Raw genomic sequence first — 25,954 nt, forward strand, 5'->3', positions numbered from 1 at the left:
GGCCAGACATCTACAGGAAAAAGAAGTAAAGCCCGTTCCCTGCAGCTTTCAGAACCACCTTGAGCTTTGTCAGAAAAGCTTCTTGGCAGCCAGCTCCTCTCCCTGGCTCTCCTGGTACCGACCCTCTGGGAGTACCGGGGGTGGGGGAGCAAGCTGGTTTTGTTTGCTTTTTGTCATTATTCCTCCAACATTAAAAGAGTGGAAGACAGTCGGGAGGCAGATCCATCTGAAGGTGGAGGCAAGGGTGGGATTCATGTTGTTTGGCTTTGATCCAGAAATGGAACTTCAAATACAAGGGGGGAAACAGCAGCTGAGGCACAGCAGCATTGCAATTACTTGCAGAAGTTTTGTACTGTGCACACCACGGCACTTACTTTCAGGAAACTTCCGAAAAACAAACACATCTGGTGGTCATCCACCAGAAAGAGCAGGGATATCGTGTTGGTATTCACGTTTGGGTCATGGTTTCTGGGCAGCACCAAGCAGGCTCCTGTTTTCCCCTTGTGTAAGGTCCTGCCCGTCGGGATAAGGGATGCAGCACAGGCTGTGTCTGCAAAGGTCTCTTTCTGAACCAGCTAATGCTCTTTACAACAAGCAGGCCAAACTTCACTGCGAACAGGGACTTCTGTTGAAGGGCAGAGATCCGTTCATTATCACAGGCGGTTCCCTTCCAGCGCCAGGCCTGCTCTGCAGATGCTGCCCTTGGAAGCCAGCGGAGGGAGGCAGGTATAAATACGCCTCTGAATGTAGGTCAGCTCTGAACATCCACCGGCACTAAACCAGGTCTCTACTGACTGCAATTAAATGTCACATTGTGTTAACAAGCAGGAAGAAATCAAGAGTGATTTCCTACTGAATAACCCCGAGGATCCTTTCAAGGGCAAGGGAGCGGCTAATGAAGCTTATGAAATCAAAGTTTTTGAATGAACCAGATGGTCTCAGCTGTTGAATAATTCACCAGAGAGAATGAGTGCTATTTCTTCAGGTGTGCTATTGGGTGATACGTCTTCTTGGCATCTGCCAAGAAAGGCCAGACATATGTTCCCTTTACGCTTTCTTTGATCTTCCACAGTTGAGAGGTGCTTGTGAAAAACAACCCTTCACAAGTCAGCGATGGGATCAAAGCCTGGGGCCAGAAGTGCACACCAAAACAGCAGGTTTTGGAGTGCAGCAGGAGGTCAGACCTTCCTTTGTTCAAATTTTGGGACTTGCAAGGAAGCCGGCACGGCATTCGAAAAGGCACCAGTTTCCCCGGAGAAGTGTGTTAGTGTCTGTGCTGCCATGGACGCTCCAGAGGAGCCCATGTTGCAGTATTAACTGCGGTAGTTTGGGGGATTCACATCTGTTGCTGCTCTTCATCTTCCCCAGGTGACGGGCAGCACCTGTGAACTCTGGTTCACAAGTGTGTGTGATTTATAAATCACTGTGGGTCCCTCTCAAGGGGAAATGCCCTCGCCCACAGGAGGAACCGTACAAATGAAGTTGCCACTATGCAGAGGTCATCCTACTGCAAAGATCCGCTTTACACCGAGCTGAGACATCTCCTGGTGGAGGCGTCCGACTAATGCAATAGACTCCACTTCAGGAACAAGACCTGGTAATGATGTCCTTGTTAGCTGGGGCTGGCCCTGGCCGCGGCCCGATGACCTGAGGGTGGGCAGTGAGGCGGCTCCCGGGCTGGGCTCTGCCCAGTGCCAGGCTGGAGGCGCTGGGCCGGCTGTGCTGCAGGGTCTGGGAGTGGGGGAGATGCCCAATGCACCCCGGGGCCAGAAGCCTGGAGGGAGAGCGAAGCTGGGCAATCCCTGTGATGATGCTGCCGAGCAGATCTGAGGCAGCTGAAGGTGCCAGGAGCACCTGGCAGATGCCATAATATGGAGATACGGCTTAGGAAAGGGGCCGCGCTGCTCTTGCAATGAACTCCTGTGTGAGCACGTTGCTGAGCGTGTTGCTGGAAGGTCAGTCTGGAGACACGTTTGCCAGCTGCCACCTGGCGACTTGGGATGATTTGGCCCCTGTGCTCCTGCCCTGCCCTGATTTGGTCCGGGCACCTTCCTGTGCTGCTCCTGGCACTAAGTTTGAAGGCTGAGCCTGGCTTTCTCCCTCAGCTGCTGCTGCGAGCAGGGCCCTGCTGTGAGTCTCTGAAGAGCCGCATCTCCCTCTCAGACCAGCCAGGGGGAAAAACAGGCTTTACTGCATTCTCTGCAGGAGATGCTGGATGCTGCCCAGACCAGGCAGTCAGGAATATTTTAGCAATGCCAGGACAGGCCAGTGGCCCTTTCTTCCTGCCTGGGCACAGCCAGGTGGTTACCAGCCTCCAGGCTGTGGCTAGTAGTGGCAGAATGCCCAGCCCACACTGGTTTTAATGGTGCACTCTGTACTCAGCCCTTGAAGAAGGAGGCAGCTACCACGGTTTCTGTGTGGGTCTGATCTGGGAGGAGATGAGGAGTACGACGCTGGCACGCTGTTACTGCAGGGCTCACTGCAGGGAGATGATCTCAACAAGCTCCTCACCTGCTTCACGGTCTCTCCAACAGTTTGCTGTCCTGCAGAGCTGCTCCCGGGCAGCGCAATGCTCCCTGCAAGGAGCCGTCCTGCAGGAACGAGGCAGGCTCAAACACAAGCACCATGCATGTGCGGCTGTCCCCAGGGCAGCTGGTGAGGCTTGAGAGCCAGCATGTAGCAGTAAATTGGGGTGGGCAGGGGTGCTGGCTGGTGGATCTTCAGCTCTGGCTGAAGCAGCATCAGCCTGTGGATGCCAGCAGTCCCGGATCCCTACCTTTCTCTCTCAGCACAGTCCCTAACAGGCTGGAGAAGATACCACCAGAGCAGGGTGTATGGCTGGGACCCCGCAGCAGGTAGGGGCTGATGGCACCGGGGTACGGCAGTGGGTGCACACCAGCTGACCCCACGCAGCGTCCCTCAGCGCCAGTCTGTCCACTGGGGCAGAGTCAGCCGGCACTGGCCTGTGCCCCCGTGTACCTGCCCGGCAGCTCCGCTGTTAGGAGATGGGAACTGAATCCCTTTAAGACTCTCTCCTTTAGGTAAAAGAGATCAGTAAGAGAGAAGGGGTAAGGGCACAAAAGCAAGAGCTCAGAAAGGAAGGCTGTAACCGCTTTAAGAGATGCGAAGGAGAAAGGCACAGATAGTGCATAAAATGAGCGCTGCTCATGTTCTCCCATAATATCACATAACTGCCTCCAGAATGATAAACGGCTTTTATCTATCCTGTATCTGAGATAACATTTCCTTAAAAATTACCATAGTTATTGGAATCTTTTCTTGCAGATGTATTTGCTACAGCCCGAATTGTTCCTGACAATACCTGGCAATCCTGAGCAAGAGATTATCTGAGGGTTTACTAAGCTCTTAACCAAAGAACCGGGATGGTCCACTACTCTATTTCTGTAATTTGCATACACATCACGATTTTTTCCTCAGGGCAACAGATGATGGAAAATGTGCATCCCTTTGGAATTTTAACATCTGAGAGAGATCATGTGATTCGTTTTTTAACCTGTATTGGTTTCTAAACAAATGACAATAAGCTACAAAGCTAGTTACCCTAAGACTAATCAGGAGGAAAAACCTGTGCAATGCTAGGGCCCCTATTTTTATGCTTTATTAATAAATCAGGACTTGCAGCTGGGCTTTTGCCACACCATTATTTGAAAAATAGGAGTTGAGCCATTCTGCGGTGCAGCAAGCGTAATTGTTCCAACGGGCTTGATACTGGTTTAGGAAATCCTGGCACCTGCTCAGATTTTAATGAATCTCCTCATGGCCCTGCATCGTTAAACAACTTCAGTACTTAATGTAAAAGGGTTGCAGCGAGCATGGCTGTCACAGAGAAGGCATTTCCTACTCATTTTTAGAGCTTGTGGATCTCTTGGGTTATGTATTACGTGGCTCAGTGACGGCAGTATGTAGCTTGGAACCAAGAAAAAGTGCTTTGCTCAATGTCTTGGACACAGGGAATCCAACACATCTGCAACAGGTCATCTTGATCTTGAGCACTGCAGAGCTGAACCTCTTGCTCCCTAGCCCAGGCGGTATGTGCAGAAGCAGAAACAGAAGCTATGTTTACAGAATATCTGAAGTTGGAAGGGACCCAATAAGGACGGTGTCCAGCTCCCTGCTCCTCACAGGACCACCTAAAACCAAACCATATGACTAAGAGTCATCCAGATGCTCCGTGAACCCTGACAGGCTTGGTGCCACGACCACTTCCCTGCGGACCCTGTTCCAGTGACTGACTGCTCACAGTGAAGAACCTTTTCCTAATGTCCAGTCTGAACTTCCCCTGACGCAGCTTCATTCCGTTTCTTTGCGTCCTGATGCTGGTCACCGGAGACAGAAGACCAGTGCCTCCCCCTCTGCCCCCCCCCGGAGGAAGCTGCAGACTGTGATGAGGTCACCCCTCAGCCTTCTCCAAGCTGCACGAACCAAGTGATCTCAGCCGCTCCTCGTAAGCCATGCCCTCGAGACCTTGCACCATCTTGGTCACCCTCCTCAGGATGTCCTGCTTACACTGAGGCGCCCCAAACTGCACAGTACTGGAGGTGAGGCCGTGCCAGTGCAGGGTGCAGTGGGACAGCCAGCTCCCTTGACCGGGTAGCTGCACTGTGCTTGATGCACTGTAGGACACGGTTGGCCCTTCTGGCTGCCAGGGCACATGGCTGACTCGTATTCAACTTGCCATCAACTCAAACCCCCAGATCTCCTTCTGCAGGGCTGCTTGCCAGCCTCCCATCCCACAATTTGTATGTATAGCCAGGATTACCCAGTCCCAGGTACAGAATCCAGCACTTGCTCTTGATAAATTACACCAGAAAACAAAACAGTACCAGGAGGTATTCCCCAGCCTTGAGGCAAGCTGGCAAAGATGGCCTGGCCATGTCCATTTACTAAACTCTTTCAGCTTCCCAAGCAAGGTGCCTGCATCCAAGCTGTCTTTGGCTTGGGCTAAATCCATGGCTGTGCCTTGGCGTCATCTGGCAGAATCCTAGATGGCCTCAGCCAAAGTTTGCCAGGGATCTCCTTAATTAACCGTAGCCATTCCTGTGCATGCTGCCTGCCCTGCTTAATCTACTAGCACAGGCACAGCCGGGATCATCACCTGGTCAGTAGTCCCGGTCCAGCTGTCTCCTTCTTCCCTAAACGAGGCATTTGAGGTGCAGAAGCCCATGTTAAGTCCCCTTAGAATTAAACTCCACTTGAGCAAATGCTAGTGTAACTAAAGAAGTAGATGGATTTCTTTTTAAAAGGAAAATAAAAACAGTGAGGTGGTAGATCAGGAACTCCATACAGCACAAGGCACCGTCAGCGTGACTGAAAGGCAGCAGATTGAAAACCAGCATGCATTTGTTAAAGAATAAAGGGTTTGACATTTAGCCACACGTCAAAATTTCAAATGTGATTAGGAAGAGCGATACAAACCCAAACGCACCAGGGCACAGAGCTGGCTTTCACTGAAGAGACTGAAATCCCCTCCATTTCCACTAGCCCTTCACCCCCCTAATCCTTCATCATGGGAGGGGGTTTTCTGCATCTTCCAAAGCAGCCCGAGGCCTGTAGCCTCTGTAGCCAACATGGATGCTCAAAGTCTGATCCACTGCAGCAGTTCCGAGCCCCACGACAGGCTCTGCAGGTCCAGGTGGGGGGCAGGCGCTGGGGCCAGGGCAGGCTCCTCTCCACGGCCCCAGAGCGAGTGTGGTGGGAGGACGGCTGTCACCCTAGCAGTGTCACCCACCTGCTGGCCTGTTCTGGGAGAAGGGGAGCTGAGCTGAAGGGCCGAAGCAGCTTCTGCTGGGGACAGCGGTCCCCGCTCACCTGGGGCAGCAGGAGCCCTCAGAGCGGCGGGAGAGCAGGGAAGCAGATGCTTGGCTTGGGGCAAAGCCTGGCAAAGGTGAGGGGAACGGCTTGATCCACTGGTGAGGCAAAGCAGTGGCTCTGGGAGAACGCTGACTCGCCTGCCTGGAAGGAAGAGCTCCTACACTTATTTTCCCCACTCCGGCTGCTTGCTGAGATCCTGGGGGCATGTCAGGTCCAGCACAGGGCCCTGCTCTGGGAAGGAGGGGATAAGGGAACTGAGGTAGCAGAGTGGGTGAAAAAGGAAAGGAGGGTATGGAAGGAAAGAAAGAAATGCCAGGATTACAAGAGAAGGAACAACATGAGGACAGAGAAAGAGCAGAGACTTGTTAAAAACACAACTCTGGGCTGAGGCACACCAAGGGGAGGAACACTGAACCCTGTGGAAGCCAGAAACTAAAGGCAGTTACAAAGGCCATATATGAAAGACATGGACGTGGTGTCATCTTGTATTTTAATGCAAAGTTTAATGTCAAAATTCTTTTAAAGAGAAGAAAAAGCCCAACCTGCTACGTATTTTTTTGCTGCCCCTATTCCTTAGCTCCTCAGGGAACAGCCAAGGCTACTGCAGACAACCCACACGCCATCCTGCAGAGCACCAGCATGGCCACAGATCAGGGCAGCTGCCTGCGCCAGCCGCCTCTGCCAGCATCGGTGCAGACCCAAGGTCTGGCCTCCTTGTGTCAGGAAGGTAGTCAGGAGATAGCAGGTGTCCAGGAGCAGTGCTGGAGCTGCAAAATGTTCAACTAAACCCCAAAACAAGCAAATGAAAAAGACCAGGCTTCACTTTCAGCTCTTTTAGATAAGTATTTCACTAGATGAAAAACCATTTGCTACAGCCATTGCAAGAGCGACCTAAACCAAGCCATTCTTTGAGCAGAGGAACTAGGGAAGCCCTGACTTCTGTAGCTGAAGCCTCCGGAGGGTGAGGAGGGCGAGTGCTGACAGCAGCTTTTCCAGCAGCTGAGTCCCTCTGTTGCACCATCTCCTGTGTCAGAAGTGCTGAACTCGCTTTCCCCGCAGCCAGACTGCCTTAAAGAGCACTCAGAAGCTGCTCAGCAAAACAGGTTTGAATTTAGTTTGGTGGCCGTTTCTGCCTCTGCCAAATTCAGCTGAAATTTGCCAGTGGGTTCAAGAACGTACTGTTCTTGCCTAAAATTTGTTCCACAGGAAACAAGGCCAAGGTAAAGAAGGTGCAAATCAAAGATGATTGCCTCACAGAGAAGTAACACCTGACCCTTCCTGAGAAAGGCGCTTCCTCATGAGCAGCCTCCTGCCCGAGGGCCAGCGCAGGTCAGTGAGCAGAGCTTCCTGCCGCAGCCCCAGAGGGATGCTCGGGCACGGGGCAGCCCGGGATAGCCATGCCGTTAGCCTCCGAGACAAACCTTTACAGAAACCTCTGTCCTCTGAGACAGGGTACCCACCGGCAAATATACCGCTAGACAAATTTGCACCACATACCTTCTCCCAGTGCCCGTTCTTTTGACAACATATAAAAATAAAAGCCAGTCCATTTTTTAAGCAGTCAATGTGTGCATATTTAGCAACTTTAGCCAGCGATGCCCAAGTCCTCTTCAATAACGCTACGGGGCCAGATGGCTCCCAGTCACACATCATAAATTCCTTTCTGCTATGTCCATCTTGTATTTACCCAGCTCAGTGTGTAACAGCTACTGGCGTTGAAGGCTTCCTTTTTCAGAAACATCTGTGGTTTTGATAAGTCTTTGTAGGTATGGAAAAGCTTAAAGTCCTTCAGCTCCAGTTCTCGGAGCAGACTGTACCAGTACCGCACCACGGTGCTGTCATTGCCGCTGACCTCAAACCCAGGCCAGTGGATGTGCACCTCAAAGACCAGCTGTCCTATCTGCTCAACGACATCTTCCAGGATCAGGTTTTCCAAAATTTTCCACTCAGCACTTTCCACATCTGCCTTGAGGACATCAATCTGCAACAAAAACACCATCACTATGTGAAAATGAGAGGCTCGCAATCATTGTCAGTAACGTCTGACATCACAAAATCCTGCAACGGAACAAAACACACTAACAGTGATTACTTGCATCACAGTAGAGTGGGGTCCTTGTGTGCCAGATGCTACATGAACCACACAAGCACAGGAGAAGGCCAAAGTGAAATGAATACTATGGGCAGCTCAGGCCACCAGCTACCCACGGCCCTGCTGCTGCCTGAAGCTTTTGCAGGCACCCCTACGGATGCTAGGTGAGGAGGAGCAAAGCAAAACAGACTTGTGCAAAGAGTCTGCCGGGTTTTAAGGGCAGCTCCTCCAAAGAAAGGGATAGCAGGAAAGCTGTTTGAAGGGAAAAATACACCTAATAGAAAAGCGCTCAGTTTTAGACTGTTATTTGATTTTGTAGTGAGATATTCAGCAATCCAACCCCTCACAGCCCAACACAACGGCTGGTTGACTTTGCTTGGAGGTTAGCTGGGGGAAGGGAGCTGTATGCTTTAATAAAGAAAGAGCACTTCACCACCATTTCGCACCTGGTACCAAACGATGACTGCAGGAGTGGTCACCAGCTGCAGAGCTCAAGGGCCTGTGTTTGCCAGAGCTGAACAGGGGAAGGTCCCCCACCCTGAGAGCAGGGTTTGCCTCTGCCAGTTCCCCCTGAGCTGCTGCTTCTGCCCATCTGCTCACGCTCAGGATGAATTTGAAGTGAAAAATGAAGACTTTATTTAGAGTCAAGAATAGTTAAAAAAAAAACAAACCAACCAACAACACCTAAAACCCAAAAAACCCAGATCCTCTCCGGCAGCCTACCCTAACTGTTGCAGCCGTGTCAGAAAAGTCACCTGTACAGGACAGGTACAGGAGAGAAATTTGGGCGGGTGACGTAAAAGCATTGCCCAGGCAACTGTTTTACTAAGCCACAGCGTGCCAGGCTGCCTTGCTGGTGCCAGACCATGCCAAGTCCATGCGGGCTGGGCCCTGGCTTGCAAACCCCTCTGCCCAGGGTGCAGGGCAGGGCTTGCGCTGTGAGCACCTCTCCCATACAGCCAGAGCTCTGCTTCATACGGGCCACAGCCAAAAACCACTGGGCCATGGGAAGGGGTGGCCATATCTACCTTCCCTCCTTCTCTGGACGGCTGACTGAAGGCACCCGGGGCTGAGCGGCTGAGGGGCTGTGCTCCGGACCTATGGGCAGGCACGGGATGGCAACAATCAGAAGGTGTTTAATGCTTGCCGTTTCTGGTCTCCATCTGTAAAATGAGGGTATTAACCACTGTACACCCTCGGCAGGGTGCAAGGGTTGTGCTTGTGAAGGGCTGTGAGACTTCTGTGACCAAGCTGTAGAAAAGCTGAAAACAAAACACTGCATTTTCAGAGCGGACTTGGAGACTGGGACTTGAACGAGGTCCATGGTCACAGACTGAATAATGACAAACCAAGCCACTGCTCGTCTGCTCATTAAGGCAGCACTGTGCCTCCTCCACACTGAAGGAGGCAGGGGGGCAGTGGAAAATGGCCGAGGGATTATGGAATCAAAGCCCGTATTGTAGCACATCCGCATGGGGAGCAGAGAGGAAGGCTGCACAGACAGCCTTAGCTCTGGCATTTCCTAACTTGACTCTGCAACAAAGAGCCTGCCAGTCTGTCCATCCCTGAGTCAGTGAAACAACTTAACATAGCGCTCCTCTGGGTTCAAGGGTAGGCTGAATGTAAATGATGCTGCTCGCGACATTTCAGTGGAGAAGTAATTCGCGGTGAAGCTCACTTGTTTTCCTTTATACCTTTAAATAGGTTACTTATTTTTCAGATACCAGCTTGCAGCTCTACCTGTAATGTGATTTTGTAGGTAGTTGATTCCGCATGGGTGCAATTGCCATAGGACTGTGGTGCCACACTTCAGAAACCACAGATTTTTTTCTTTGGGAGACTTCCGTAACTTTGAAAGGAGACAAATTATTCAAAAACTTCTTTTCTTTTTTTTTGGCAGGGGTAGGGAGGAGAAATGTTTCTACATGTTTGCTTTTGTTTTCCCATGATCTTGCTTTACGATAACAGTAGGACATCTTTTTCCCATGGTAATGTTCCAGTCATCATCCAGGTTGGTTTGTTTTTCTCTTGTGACATTAACTGCTGCTCTGGCGGCTCAGCAGGCTCTCTGCATGCTCTGCACTGTATTTGCAAAACTGACCCAAAGAGTGGCTGCTAACCAATGTTTCAGTAGGATAAAAACGAGTTACCACAATAACTGCTTAAATACGTACTGAAATGACCACGAAAGAAACACAAGGCTAGTGGGGATGTGCTGTATACACAAACCAGAGGCTCTTTGTTGCCTTTAGTATCCCGCACTGCTGAGAGACCTGGAGGCAGGAAGGCACCTGTCTCTGCCCACCAACTTCTACGACTGCCTTCCAGGCAAGGTGTCCATCTCACCCCAGAATCTTCATTTTATGCCACGGATAGGGTAAAATAAATGGCAGAACAGCTTTGTGTCGCTATATCTGAGTGAGTAACAAGCATCCTGCTAACACCGAATGCATACTTTGTGATGATCAGACTGTGCAGGAAATATTTGCCATCAATATAAGCAGCACACTACTGGTAAGAAATGCACTAGTACCCTCTAAGCGCCTTGATTCAAAGTGCCAGTGAAAGGCTTGGTGGACAAAGCTATACATTCAGAGCTCTAATTCACCTGGGAGCACAGCTGGAGTCTGCTGCTGGGAGTAAATCCTGGAGGGCAAAGATCTACAGTGCCTGAAGGTAAAGGATGGCAGATGACTGGCCACCAGTTTCATGCATTTACAGACGAAGGCTAGTTCCTCTTATCTTCCACAAACTAACCAGGTTAGCACAGAAAAGTAAAAAATGTGATTTTTAAAATGTTTTCTTAGTTTAGATACCTTGAAAAAGTGCTACAGCATTGTACCAGTTACACTCAAAGAAAAAAAAAAATGCTTTTTCTCATGCACAACCAAGCACATCAAACAGCTGAAAAAGAATCTGGTTTAGTTAGTGAAGGTTAACACATGCTGCATGAAGGCTCATTTCTTCTTCTTAGGGTAATGACTTGTTACAACTGTGCATCATTTCCTAAAGCAGAGATCAGAGCTTTGTTTGCCTTGATCGTTTTTGAAATACCAGGGTTAACAGGGATTTCAGGCTCTGCGCTGCCCCGTGGGCACCATTTAAAGCTCCCGGTGGAGAAGAGTCAATTGAGAGTGAGTAGCTGGAGGAAGCAATTTAGCTGTATTACTTCCAGCACGAACTCAGCATGTGGAAGCAGCAGCCAGGAAAGGCAAAACCAGCAAATGCAGTACAGGTCAGGTAAGGAGGATCCCTCCCTTTCTGTGGGAGCAGCCCTGCGGCATAAGCTGGGAGCAGGGAAAGGAGAGCTGGTTACAGCTTTCAAAAGCAGAGGAGCATTGCACAGAACTACCCCATCCTCCTGAACCACACGGCTGCACTCAGGATTTCAGGCTGTGAGAAATAACCCTCTGCTCCAGCTCCCTGGTACTGGGGTTTTTTTGACATCAGCTGTACAGTAAGACAAACTCTGCTTGTTTACGCATCAATTTTTCCCCTCTTCACCTAAGTACAATTCCCTATTTTCAGCAAACAAAACTCTACAAAAAGCTGTTTAATTCATATTTTGATAGCACACAACTTTGCAGGTAACAAACAAGGTTAAGTGTGGTTTTTTGCAATGTAGCTTTCCTCTTTTCCCACCTGTGACCTTCCAGCGTGATACTTCCCTTTCTTTCCCTTCAAAATGCACCCACAGCCTCTCCTCACCAGCAGGCTACCATTCGGATGTTACGTCCCTTTCATTCCCTTTTATTCCAAGCCGAGGCTGTAATTGATGGCAGACAGGATGCCACGTAGCCTAATAGCAAGTCACGCTCCCAGCAGCTTGTGACCGCCTGTCCCCACGCTCCCTGCAATCAGCGGGAGGGGGAACCATCCTAGCTCGCTCTGAGCCACCCAGCAGGAAGACCAGGACTGCTGTAGGCACCGTCTGAGATACACAGATACTAAAATCAGGAGGCAAGTCCATCACTGCTGGCCAGTGATGCACAGCTCCAAACAGCAGCAATTCTTCAAATTACTTCCCTTCCTTACTACTCACATTTACACCTCCCTCTGTGACAGTCCATATGGCCAACTTCAAAACAACTCGGGACAAATGTGTCATTTGAGAGTATTCACTCCCAACCTGACAGATCGGGCACATCTTCAAGTATCTGCTTAAGGCAACAAAGCCACAAAGCTGGTTTGTGCAGTTGGGTGCTTACACAGTCTTCGGTCTTTTTTCACAGTAAAGGGCAACTGTCCAGCTGAAATCACTCATACAATACAGACATCACCAAAACAAAACCGTCAGCGAGTGCAGATGAGCTTTGTTCCTCTACAGGCTTACTGCTGATCCTTGCTCGTACTTGCGAGTGACAGAGAAGTCTTTTTTTCTCCCAGTTTCAGTGATGCGCTTCCACAAAAATGTTACACAGCAGGGGCAGGATATCAAGTCATTTTATGCTTACCACTTCAGGTGGAGAAAATGTTTCAAAGTCATATTAAGAAAATCTATTTAACTTTCTCTGATGGCCAACTGTCAGTATAGTAACAGCTTTCCAGAAGCGGTAGTGGCCCCAGACAGACAAACATACCCATTCAGAAAGCCCACCCTGTGCAGGCAGGAGGCACCAATCTCAGCTGAGTGCTCAGGAACACTACACGCACTTTACTCATGCTGTCCCATGGGGAACTGGTCCCAACAAGGACCCACGCGGGCACCCTAAGTGACTACCTCCAACAGCCACAGCGCCCAGGCGTGGGGGTGACCTAGCACTTTTATTCTGCACTTCTTTCCTTGGTTGTTGATGCCAAGACATTTCCCACATATTCTCTCCGTCTGGAAGCAATTTCTGTCTGAAGACTCATTACAGAAAGAGACAGACACATACCACTCTCCAGTCCAGCCCAGTTAAATGATGCCACTTACTCTAGTGGATAGGCAGAGAAGAACAGACCTTTGAGCTGGCAGGAGGTTTTTTCCAATGCCACTTTACCAGAGGACCAAAGTATCTCTGGACAAACAACCGTCACCTGCCTAAGGTGGTCAGCACGACCTGAAACCCTTTTTCCCTGGCTGCATTGGTTAGGAGGCTGCAGGGTTTCACCTGTGGCCCTCCTGTCATCACAAACATCTTTCTTCACCATAGGATTAGTTCTTGGCATCTTCCCATCTTAAGTCACACTTGGGCACTGGACCAGCCAGAGATGGCAGCTCACTTGTTAATCATCTTCTGGTCATAAAATAATACATGTCCCCAAGCCTGAATTGATTTTCAAACAGGTTTGATGGGTTTAGCTACCACTATGCTATAATGACCTTAAAGCTACAGGTATTGTGCTTAACATCTTGTCTAGCTTGCCATCCAGCAAGACCAAGGTTCCTGTACAGTGAGCCAGAGAACACAGTCTACAAGCCCTCAGCATGGGGCAGGCCAGCACTACACACAGACAATGCTGAGGGAGAGGGCCTTCCCCTCACAAAATTCCTGAGCATCAAAGATCTTGGTTCCCCGTCTCTAAACCAAGACCAGTCTCTAGAGCAGGCAATGGGAACCTTACCACTAGCTAAGGACTCAACATGATGCCTTCTCAGAGGAAACAGGATGAAGAGCCAGCATGAGGACATGAGCCCCCAAACAGTGACCTTCTTGCCTGCTCAGGGTGGCAGCAGCTCACAAGTGTGCATCCCTGCTCAGAAACACTGTGCCCCAGCTCCCGTTTGCACTGTGTTATCTTTCTCAGTTTGCATGGCTCTTCTGTCGTACAGAAGAAGATGAAAACGACATCCCCTCACCGGGTCCCTCAATCCAATGGCCAGATTGCCCAAGTGGGAAAAAACCCCACAAGGGAGCTGCAGAAACCCTGATCTTAAATTATTTATCAGCCTGATCATCAGCAAGAGCTCTGCTCGCCAAAGCCCGTGCTATAAACAGACACTTTAAACAGCGCATTTATTCCACCAGCAGCCAACAGCCCAGGGCTGGAAGTAGAGCTGCTCCGCACACAGCCCTGGCCGAGCGCATGAGTTGCTTTGCAAAGGACGCATTCACCCATCTAATCTCACAGGAGATGTCCCGCTGCCCACTCCCCTCACAAAGGGAGGAAAATCCTTTCATTTCTGATCTTTTGATCTTCTCTGCCAGACGCTGCTGGATGCCTGTGGGAACGGATGTTTACTCAAAAGAATAAATGTTGTACGCTGGACCCTCAAGTCTCTTCATTAAAGGGGAACAAACATTTGCAGTCTGTTTGTGTTGCCCCAGCACCACGCAAGGACAGTGGGACCTAGCTCTGTGCTTACATAAAAGCCACGTTATCCCGGTCTTGCTAAAGGTGAAAGCCAGCAGCAATATAACAAACGCATTATGACAGGATGAGAGGGCAGCTGGGGCAGGACGTTTGCGTTAGAAGGCAAATAACCAGCAACTGATCCCGAAGCCTGAGGAGGAAGACCTGTGGGTGTGTGCACCCATGCAAGGGACAGAGGGTTCAGGCTACTGTAAAATGGCTTACACAGTAAACAGCATTTTGGCTACAAGACCTGCTGTTGTTTATTAATAAAGTGCCCATGGGGGCCTTTAAAATGCAAGGAATTGAAGAAAGGGCTCAGAGTCCCATCTTAATGTTCACCACACCTTAAAGAACATCTCTTGCAGGATGAGAACATGCAGGCCCACTCTTAACTGCACAGTTAAATCTGGTGGAGGACCTGGATTACATCTGCACTAACCACTGCAATAAACTCCTTCAAAAGCACACCCCTTCATGGGGATCTACCTGTTTTACTTCATTTCTGGTCCAGGGTGCCAACCTGCCAGACCAGATCTGCTTCACTGTTTGCCCACCCTGCTGTTTGCCTGCAACCATGGCAGGAGGAAAGCCGTGTGTTCCTGAAAATGTGAATAAGGAACACCCTGAACTGGTGGCATGACTATCAGATTTCACCTTGGGACAGGCAGTGAGGAGGGGAAAGGTGAGCTGCTATGGCTTTCACCTCCAGATCTCAAATTTTTGAGAATGGAGGGATACCTTAAACTGCTGTCAGGTCAAAAATGAGACCAGAAAGGATTCAGACACCAAGATGAAAGTATTCAAACAAGAGATGGCCAATTCCAATGACAAGAATTTGTAAACAGGGACAGGAAGAGGGATAAGCTACAAATGACATTTTTTTAGAGAGTTCTTAAGTGCTCTGGATAAGGCACTTTTCTGAAGGACTTTTTAATGTCTGAATTCTGAAAAATCTGAAGGACTTTTTAATGTCAATTACTCCCTGGAAATTGTGAGAAAGATGGGTAGCGGCAAAAGCCCAGGATGCTTATGGAAAAGGGTTGCTCTCAATTCTCATAAAACCAGTGTCACGTCCTGGACCAGCACCCTGAGCAGACAGCACCTTAGCTGAATCAAAACCAGACGGATTCACATTCCATTCCTGTGCTGAAGCTGGTGTTAATAGCTTAAGCAGGACCTGGGGAGCATGAACACAGGTCTGAGCTTGGCAGGTGCCATGCACCTGGTACCACCTTGTGAAGCAGGGGAGGTTCCCCAGGCTCCTGCCGAACTCCGGTTTCAGCAGGAGGAGGGAACCAGGAGTGACTGGCTTCTTACAGCAGCAGCATACCAATGATGGCTCCGTGGTGCCTGCGGCAAGTGCCATGCTCTTCTGAACGCAACTGTTTGACACTGAAATAGCGGTACACTGCTGCTGCTGTCGAAGAGAAGGTGGAACAGCATATTAGTGCACCAAACTGTGCTGGGAATTGAACACAGCTTGTGCAGCCCTCTTGTAAAGCTGAGGGAAAGCAGATTTTTAATACCTGATTTTTTCTAAGTGTCTTAACAACCACAACAAAGGCAACAAAAAAAGAAAATAAAAGCCTAAAAAAAAATCCTCCTTCCTTTCTAATTTTTAGCAGACGATAATATGCTTTGAAAGTGCCTTTTTTTTTTTTTTATAAGATGACCTGCATAAACTCTGTTTCGACAGCAAAATACTTTCATTACAATTCAGACATTGCACTAGCCATTTTCCTAGAAGAAAAGGTTATGGATCGCACCACATTCAGCCAATGGTATAATTAAAAAGATCTTTGCTACATGCCTGAAAATTGCATACTAAACAGCACCTCCAGGTCACTCCCTAGAAACACCACTATTCTTAACAGTATCTTGAGAACTGCTCCTGGTGGACAGAATTTAAATGAGGCAAAAGGAGATGCAAGGGACCAAGAGAAAAGCTTGTAAGGGAATGTGTATGAGGCATTCCTTGCATACGACACAGACAGCGAGAGAGGTGGTGAGCAGTAAATCACTGTCCAAAGATCTTTGCTTCCAGAAACATGAGGATGTCAAGCCTGTTTCTCCTTGCAGCCAAATTCTTCAATCCAATTACAGTTAAAATACTTCATGCAACAGCAGCCTCAGCTGACTAAGCAAATACAAGGCAATTACCACCTTGATTTCATTATCGCTAAAATTAAAAATATATACATCCAGGAAAGAAGCACTGTGTGTCAGGAGCTTGTAAATCACTTAGGGGCAACCATTACGAGATTGCAGAAGGCAGCTTTGGAAACATCTGCACCAGTTTGATTGCCCCTTTTCAGCAAATGGAGTAAAATTCATCAGCTCATTGATGCACTCCCAAACAAAAGGTTCATATACAGCAACAGCTAGTGCTCAGACTGCAGCTCTGTGTAACTCCGAGGAAATTGGTCACATTACACAGAGAATGCATCTGGCCCACCATGTACAAACACAACCTCGAAAGGACTGAATGCCTGTGTTACGGGCAGTAAGTCTCACAAGAACTCATAAATCAAATTACAGAGCTAGAGGCAGATGCTCATTGCAGAATAACATGCTCTCCAGCACTCTGAGCTTTTGCTCTAATGGAATGACTTTAAAAAAACAACAACCAACAACACTATACATTTTTTGGCTAGCTTGCCCAATGTTATCATCTCCGGCATTCTCCCTTTCAGCACAACCAGCACAGAAATCAGCATGTGAGACCTTTTTGCAGAACTTTGAAGTCCTGATCTTAGGATTCGTCAGACAGATGCTGAGCACAGACAGCATCTTGGACAGAAAGATGCTGAGCATCGAGCTGAGTTTGTGGGCAAGTCACTCAAGATAGGATGCACCTCACCCAGCCTTAGACATCTAAACCCAAACCAGTTGTCCAAACTCCCTTTATAGACCACAGAGAACAGGAACTTCTGAAGGGCTATTTCAGATATGCAGGTCACATCATCCAGGCTGTTTTAAACATCTGCCCTTGAACGAGATAAACTCAAGAGAAACCATTAAGATGCAGTTCATGAGGACCTCAACAGCTATCTCAAATTTAGAAATTTAAATTAATGGAGGTGAGTTCCATGCTCCTCCATCCACTGGCAGGTCATTTATTTATATCAGAAGCTCTTACAGCTATGGCATTACATCTGCCTGGTGCAAAAGAGTCCCATACTAATGTGGGACTTTACTGTGCAGAGTTACTCCTACTACAAAGAGGCCAGGGTCAGCCGTTAACACTTTAAAAAAATCAGTAGTCTGGGACAAAACTCCCTCTTCTGTGCCATGCAGAATCTGATACAACAAAGAGCCAGTCTGATGCATCCACGTAAAAGCCAATGAGATGACAAGTGGTAGCAGTGCAGACGTTTCAGGGGAAGAAAGGGAATAAGGCGGTCGCAGCCTGAGCCTTAGCAAGAAAACCCATTGGGAATTCTGAATAGTACTGATTGCTGATGCCCCAGCTGCAGGAGGGGCAGCAAAACACTAGTAAGATGTTATGGGAAATACAGGAAACTTAAAGAGGCCGGTATGATAGCCCTACCAAAGCAAAGGCTGTTCTTCACAACTATATCTGTATGGTACACATGTATCTGGACGGTAAATAACAGCTGCAGAAAAAGGGCCACTTAAGCCTAAAGACCACTGATTGCACAAGAAAACTTGGACACGAAAATAATGAGGCTAAAAATCAGATGAAGGTTGGGCTTTTTCCTGCTAGAATTGAAATTCTGGAAAAGCCCCAAATAAGCATAATAAAGCAAAGAAAAAAATTAAGCCCTTTCAAGACATAATCCCAAACATTTACTTAAGGATTTGTATGATGTGGCAATTCAAGAGTTGGTCTCGTTTGGTCTTTCTGACGCTAAGCCAGACTCAGCAAAGCACAGATCTGAACTTGTGCCTCTCACTCCAGCAAGGTGAAGGGGCTGTTCCCCAGGTGCAGCAGCAACAGTGACAAGGACTCACCTCCTCTGAAGCAGTTCCCAGGTTCCTGAGCCCCTGGCTTCTCATCCCAAGCTCAGGCTTCCACATCAGCACATAAAGCAGTCTGCAGGCACTTATGAGTTGGTACCGAGGACCTTCTGTGAGTTAAGACGGCAGCTGAGCTGAGTTTATAAAACACTGGTGGCATCCCCACATTGAACTTGGGCATGGCAGCCCCCTAGGGAAGTTATCACACCAACTAACTCCTAGGCTCCCCGTGCAATACCTAAGCCTACCCTTGGTAAGGGATAATCAAGGCTACATGATTTTGTTTAGGCAGGGTCAAGAATTCAAAAGACTATTCCGGCCCCTGCAGTCCTGAGGTGTGCATAGTAAAGAGTAACTGCATGGATTTGGTTGCTCCAAAATTTGAACAAGGACTCTTCCCAATCTGGAGAGTTATATTTTTTGTTTTGTTAATCAAATCTCCATGCACAACTGTTGTTATACAGTTTTCCCAGGGCTTTTATTTTACATTTATTTGTGTATTGCCAACAGAGCCAATTTTAAACCAAAATGGTAAATTGATTTTCTTTAATCTTTGCCCTTTCACACCAGTCTTCACAAAACTGAAAGTGCAGCATGAAACAGAACCTACGTCATCCGCTTTAGGAGGGCAGCAAGTGATAAATTACTTGGCTAGGAGAAGACGAGGTTATTATCAAAATGGCTTCAGGGTGTAGTGTTTTGAAGTTGTGTCAAGTATTAAATAACAGGTGAAAGGGAGGAGGTTTCTCCTTTTGAAACCCTAAATCTCGGCCTGTTCAATAAAATGAAGCAGACACCTGTTAGCCAGGTTGTCACAGGAAAGAATCTTCATGAAGGGCTGGTGTAAATTAAAACCTTCAAATCAAAATCAGGACTCAAAGACTGCTTTGCATTTCTTTTCATAATAAACAATGACACAGTTTGGTCTCTTACACAATTTGTTCAAGATTACTTGAATGGCAGAAGCTGAACACAACTCCGCTGTCCCCTGAAAATTACACCTATGAGCACTTCCTGATTAATGAAGGTTTTACTTTGTGTTCTCAAATTCTCCTTTCCACCTTAGTTTGTTTTCCAAGAAACCATCTCATCCCCTGCTGAGCTACACTGCTAAGGAATGCATAGTCACCCCACTCACTGATGGCACCGCATGAGATTTGTCCTACAGAGCTTCAGAAAGAAGAAAACTACTACTGAAGTAAGAGTTTGCATGTGTGAACACGCATGACTTACTCATGCATGCCCACTGAGGACAGAATGAACTCTTGCTTCTGCTGCTCAGAGCCTTTCTGTCAAAGGTTTTTAATTTTGCTTTATAGCGTAACCTTTGGAATACAGAATACACATAGTAGCTTGGTTTGAGTTTCTGGTTAAGGGTTAGGACTTTTTGTAGAAGGGATAATGTTGGAGTGGGAAGAGCTTACTTGCATTTCAACATGGTCTTCCCCCTAAAGTTTTATTGCATACTAAAATATGGGCTACATGGAACATCGCAACCTTCTGAGAAAGACATTGATACCACACACAATGCAAATCTATGCTGGGACTAGGCAAATGATTTACTCAGCTGAATTGGCCTCCTTGTAATTGAAATTCAGACTGATGATCCCCTTGCAAGACTATGGCACTGGCTGTGATTAGTCTAGAAGAGCACTGGGATCTATGTTTGACACCGTCTCCCACAGTAATCCTGTATCCAAGTCAGAATGTTATAGCCTGGATGAACAGACAACTACATAATTAAGAAACTAGTCGGATGGCTGGGCTCAGAGGGCAGTGGTTAATGGGTTGTACTCTACCTGGAGGTCAGTTACAAGTAAAGTGTACAGGGTCATTACTAGGATTCATCCTGTTTAGCATCTTTATCAGTTATCTAGAGGAGGCATTAGATGACACTCTTGCTGTGTTTTGTGGATGACACCAAATTGGTGGGACCAGTCAATACACACAGTCAAGGGCAGAACTGCCATTCCAAAGGGACCCAGACAGGCTGGAGAGATGGGCCAACAGGAACCTGATGAAATTAAACAAGGACAAATGCCAAGTCCTGCACCATGGGAGGAAGGACCCCCTGCAACGATACAAACTGGGGATTGCCTGCCTGGCTGGGGAGCAGCTCTGCAGAAAGATCCTGGGGGTCATAGTGCAAAGAAGGCCAACAGCATTCCAGGACTGCGTTAGCAGGACCACGGCCCATAGACCAAGGGATGTGATTATCTCCCTGCACTTGTGAGACTGCATCTAGATACTACATCCAGTTTTGGTCCCCACAACACAAGACAGGCAATGATAAACTGAGGTGAGTTCAGCTGGGAGCCACCAAGATGGCTGGGGACTTGGCCTCACAAGGAGAGGCTGGGGGAACAGGGCTTGCTCAACCTAGGCAGGAGACAGCTTTGTGGGGGACTAACATCAGCCTGTAGAGTCTACAAAGGGGTCATCAAGTCAGCAGAGAAAAGCTCTTCAACAGTGCTTAGAACAAGAGACAAGAGGCATAAATTGAAACCGGGGGCTTTCAGACTGCATATAAGGAGAAACTTTTTCACGATGAGGACAATCAACCAGGACAACAGCTTGCTCAGTGAAGTTGTGTGGTCTCCATTTTGGACAAAACTCAGTGGTTTTCAAGACCAAAGTGGATCAAGCCTTGAACGACCTGGTTTGACTTCACAGCTGGCCTTGCTTTGTTTGAGCAGGGGATTGAACTACAGGTCTCTCAAGATCCCTTGTGACTTGAACTATCCAGCAACTCTGTACAAAGGAAGTTCCCCACCCTGCTGTCACTAATCCACGGGAAATACCAGCACTGTAGCATCCTCACCCCAGTAGGTAGGTAGAGAATATAAAAGTGAAAGCTTTCATAAAGGTGAACTCCACTACAATAAGAAAGAAAATGTTGTGCATTCAGTGGCTTTCTCCCATTTCCCCCCTGTTCATCAGCAGTCTACTACACAGTGCATATTCAGCAAAAAACTGGGGGCCAGGGGGGGCAGAGATGAGCAAGATCGATTTTTACATCTTTATCTTTTCCTATGGCTGATAAAATACTGCTCTTTTCAGAAGACAGACCAGTAAATTTTCAGTTTAGACTTCTGTACCAGGAAATAGGACTCTCATGACTTCGGGGATTATTCCAGGGCTTAAAAGATTTCACACTCTAACAGTTCCCCAAAACACTCTGACTACATGTTTCCTCTGTCAGTCTCATCCTAATATAGTACTAGATAAATCCTCTACCTCCAGGGTATTTACTCTCCCCAGAAAACTGAGGACTGTTACACCCCATAGCCAATTAGAAAGATAAGTTATTTTAATCTTTCCTCAAATCCACTCTAACACCAAAAACCTGTTTGTATTTCTTGCCATAATATCAGGATAGGTTTCCCCTTCTGTGGATGAGGTCCCAGTACTGACTGCAGAACACTAGGTGTGCTCTCATCTGAGCCAGTGTGTAAATGAGCCTTCGAATCCCTTGCACACAAAATCCCCAAACTGCATGTTTTCTTGTAAAGGCTACAACAGCAAGAACTCCAGGAGGCCCTGTCTGTCCTCTCTTCATCATCCCAATCCAAAGTCTGTGACGTCAGTGGAAATAGTCTCAGTAACTTGGATGGTCTTGGATCAAGTCCCAAATATTAAAGAATAAAAGCAAGGAGAAAATGAGGCACTAACTTCAAATGCAGCTGCCTGAAATTCCTGCCTTGAAGTGGGAATGGAACAACTTTGAGGGTAGGCGGAAGGATTTTTAAAATTAAAAAGAATGGGATGAAGAGTGTGTTTTAACTTTCTAATTTAAAAAAGTGCTTTGGAAAATATTCTGTGAAACTGTTTTGAATTAACTTACTTATTGAGTCAAGGGAACATTCTACTCACATTCACCAGAAGAATGAAAACATGAATGTCACAGCATTTACTTTGATGTGCTCTTCATAAATCGGAGCTTATCAGTGTCTTTACGCAACACACAACTTCTCAGGCTGCCTTCTAAATTAAAGAAAAATTAAACAGAACGATGTGAGGAGAGTCAGCCCATTCAGGTATTTCACAAATAGGAAGTAACAGGAGATCACAGAGTATATAACACCTTTATCTTCACCAGAAGAAAGTCAGCTCCTGACTTCACTAATGCCGTAGTTTTGCACAGGGGAGCTACCTGAATGTGAATAGAGCAAGAGGCTGTATACACTGTTCATAAAGTGCCAACACACCAACTGAACCAAGCCTATGCCATGGGTAGGCAGCTTGGGGAAAGCCTAATTGCATGTATTACATGTGCATTATGTTCCTGGGTAGCCCTCCAGCCGGCTGCTTTCATGTCAGGTAACTTTCACCCAGAAAGTTACACACATACTCAGAATTCATAGCTACACCCTTCTCATTCACAGGTCTTACAATCACTCTGTATAACCATGATAACCTGAGAACTGACTGTTCTCAGCAGGTCTGGTATATCACAAAACTCATACGGTTTTTCTGGATCGGGTCATTAATCATTTGCTCTATGACTAATTCTTCTAAAATCAAAACAATCAATGTAAGGCACACATCAAAGGAAAGCCATCTCTCTCTCTCTCCCCCCAGATGTTTCACTAATGCACAGCCCAATATAGTTACAGTATGACTAAGTAGTAGAAAAAAGCCTTTTTCTGCACTTATCTTCAAAATGGTCCAATCAGTAGAGCTGAACCAGAAGAAAATACTGAAGAAAAGCAAGAAGTGAACTGAAAAGACATCTTGCATTTTATAATATGAAACCAAACAAACACTACACTGCTTGCTTTCTAAATCATACAGAAGAGCTCCTCCTTAACTCACACTGCCTATTTCTTAAAAAACAAATACAAGCACAACTAGCTGCAGGCAATGAAGTATATTCGCATTTGAATTCATGCTTGTATACCCTCTGAAGGAAAAACTCAAAAACAACCTAAGGAACTTCCTCAAATGTATTCTGGCAACAGTTATTTGAGGCTTGAAGATTTCTGATGTCTTTACAGTTTCTTAAAAACAAACTGGGAAATGTTAAAAAACTCCACAGACTGCTGCCAATTTTAAAACAGGATGTTTTTGTTGTGGATGACTGTAATTAGGAGCAGTGACCTTGAAATTGTAAACAACCCGTCCATTAGCTCTTCTCTTCTAATTATTCCTGCAAATATTTTTTTTTTCTCTTTATAAACTTGGCTGTATGAATAGTTCAGCACTCATACTCAGGCAAAGACCAAAACTTCCACAGGACTGAAAATACTAGTACCCAATGTCACCAGCTAGTTGAAGAGAAAAGGAAGGGAGGAGGAGGAAAGTATTTAGTGTATGGCTAGCGACTGAAAATCAAGGTGGCTGTTATCAGCACACAGAAAAAGCACGACAGAAAAGGCATGCCTACAAGAAATGCATTACGACTATTGCTGAAGAAAGATCCATTGTCAGGAGATAGCCTTGGAAAGTGCCCAAACTTCTAAGACAGCAAGGAGAAAGCTCTGCAGCTTTCCCAACACCTAAACCTGCAGTCAGAAACCTGACCCCCCAAGTCCTTACCTTCTGATGCCCAAATTCATTCAGTATTGTGCCCAGCTTCTTCGTGTTGCTGTGAAGTTTATGAGCAGCAATGGCTGGATTGGGATCCCTCCAGTCAATGGACAGGCGATGATACCAGAGGTGCCGACCCTCCTGAATGTGTGCTGACTTGATGCTGGGGTCAAATCGATGAACCTCACATCCACTGTTGGCCATGCTGATCTCAAACTGGTTGTCATCATTGCCTAGCCTACGAAACAGAAAAGATATAACTATTAATGCTGCAAAAAGAACTATTTGTGAGTAGGACATTTTGAGGATTCACAGTAAAAGAAGGTAAAAATCCAACCTATTTGTTTCTGAAGCAAACTGGAGGAGCTGTTGTGCTCCTTCTTGGGATATGTCCACAGCACTGAGCACAATCTAACCCTAATTCTGATGCGATAACCAGAAATAAAGCTAAGGGTCCACAATAGTACCTGCTGAAGACTCAGAATAAGTAGTTAGATAAAGGAAATTTAAAGGAACATTTTCCAATGTCACATTCATAACTGACCTTAAGAAACTTCTGATGAAATTTTTCATTTATTGAATGAAACTACTGGAGTGGATTAGACAAACTAACCTCACCAGAAAATTCAAATTCCATGCAATATACTGCATTAGAATGAAGGGCTCCTTTCAAGGCAAGAACTAAACCACCTTTAGCCAGGGTGATAAACTTTCCAAAGAGCTTTTTCTTAATTCAGAAGCTGACATAATTTATAAAAAGGAAATTAAATGTTTAGAACCTTTGTGCTGACATTATTCCTCCATTTATGTTTTGTATATATACGTATATATTCTCCTATTTTCAACTTGCTTTTTCTTTTAAAGATTACAATACTTTCCTTACTACCCACTGCAAAAAATTCCAATAACCAAGCCATAAGCAGAAAAGCAAACATATTTAAAATTTATACAATACCATTTTGTGAAAATCAGGCGTATTTCCCACGGTGCCTATAATCTACTGTTACCATGATGAGTCACAATGACCACCAACAGGGACAAGACACAAGAATCAAATGCCTCTTTTCCTCTGTGCACAGGAAGACACAGATAAAAAAGCAAATTTAAAAATAAGCTGTTCACAACAGTAGCAGAGCTTTTACACAGACTTAAGAGAAAGACCGCTGGTAATTTGGAAAAGATGCCAAAGAAGGATAAAAATTAATAGCCCCATCATATAGCAGTCTTTTCTCAGTTCCTGTCTTTGCAAGGAGATGATGTACTTTACAAGGCTGTGCCATATTCCCACCTCCTACAGCCCACTGGTTCACACAGAATATACTAAAACTAAAAAATTCTGGTATTGACCATTGCCATCACATGTCTGGACCACAGACCTTCCCTACTGTGTAAAACAGGACATTCATTCCTGCTCCTCTGAGCTTGTTCCAAACGTGGTTCAAATCATGCACTAACCCTTAAAGTTAATCAAAATTATGCTGTTGGATATACACACATGTAGTGCTGGGAAGTCAATCAAGTGTTTAAATCAGCACTTCAACCAGTTTTACTAATTGAGAATATCCACTATGTACTAACAGCATGGCATTTATTTATCACACACAAACCATTATAGGGCAATACTCTTGGATGCACTGTCAGAGCACCTGCTACACTACACCACAATTACAAATTAGAAATGGTGCGAGACTGAAATAATTCTGGCTATTTGCATCAATATGTAAAAGATGGTATGTTTTAAATCATGCTACACTATGCTATGACATTAAGCTAACACTAAATATTTTACATAGATAACATACTGATAAAATAAAATGAATCCAACTCATGAAGCAATGTTTGGAAGAGCATATGTTTTGGAAGTTACCGCTACGATATGATGCTTGCTGTAATATTGGCTAAGCACAGTGTAATGGTAGCCTATTAGAAGGTCTCCTCTCAACCATCCTCCCCTTTAAACATCCTGAGAAAGCAGGAGGAGACAGGGTTTGCAAAATCAGGCCAGTGTGCTTTTAAGAACAGCTCCACTTCACAGGATTCCAGCTCATACAGCTGTGTAGGAGGACAGGAGAGGAGTTTTCTTTTAATACATTCAACACACATTAGGAAAAAAAGTTCAGAAGTTAACAAAATGAATCAATGTGTTTGTCTGCATGTGGCTTTCTGAAGAAGGGACAATGATGGACAAAGACCAGTGTAATCCCTTAGGAATGAGAAACTGGCAAAAAATGACAAAACATG

General features: G+C 46.5%; 1 protein-coding gene across 4 annotated transcripts in view; it reads right to left on the reverse strand.

Annotated features, from left to right (window-relative positions):
- Positions 1-6,313: 6,313 nt before the first annotated feature.
- Positions 6,314-25,954, reverse strand: part of METTL24 (methyltransferase like 24) — a 48,112-nt gene continuing 28,471 nt past the window's right edge. For all 4 annotated transcript variants that reach the window (XM_037391184.1, XM_037391183.1, XM_037391186.1 and 1 more), the window contains 2 exons: positions 23,723-23,951; positions 6,314-7,813 (listed from right to left, as the gene is read on the reverse strand). In XM_037391184.1, coding sequence (XP_037247081.1) covers positions 7,499-7,813; positions 23,723-23,951 — 544 coding nt within the window. In that variant the 3' untranslated portion in view covers positions 6,314-7,498. The remainder of the gene's footprint in view (positions 7,814-23,722; positions 23,952-25,954) is intronic.

The sequence above is a fragment of the Falco rusticolus genome, chromosome 6 (genome assembly GCF_015220075.1).
Source record: "Falco rusticolus isolate bFalRus1 chromosome 6, bFalRus1.pri, whole genome shotgun sequence".
Taxonomy (NCBI): domain Eukaryota; kingdom Metazoa; phylum Chordata; class Aves; order Falconiformes; family Falconidae; genus Falco; species Falco rusticolus.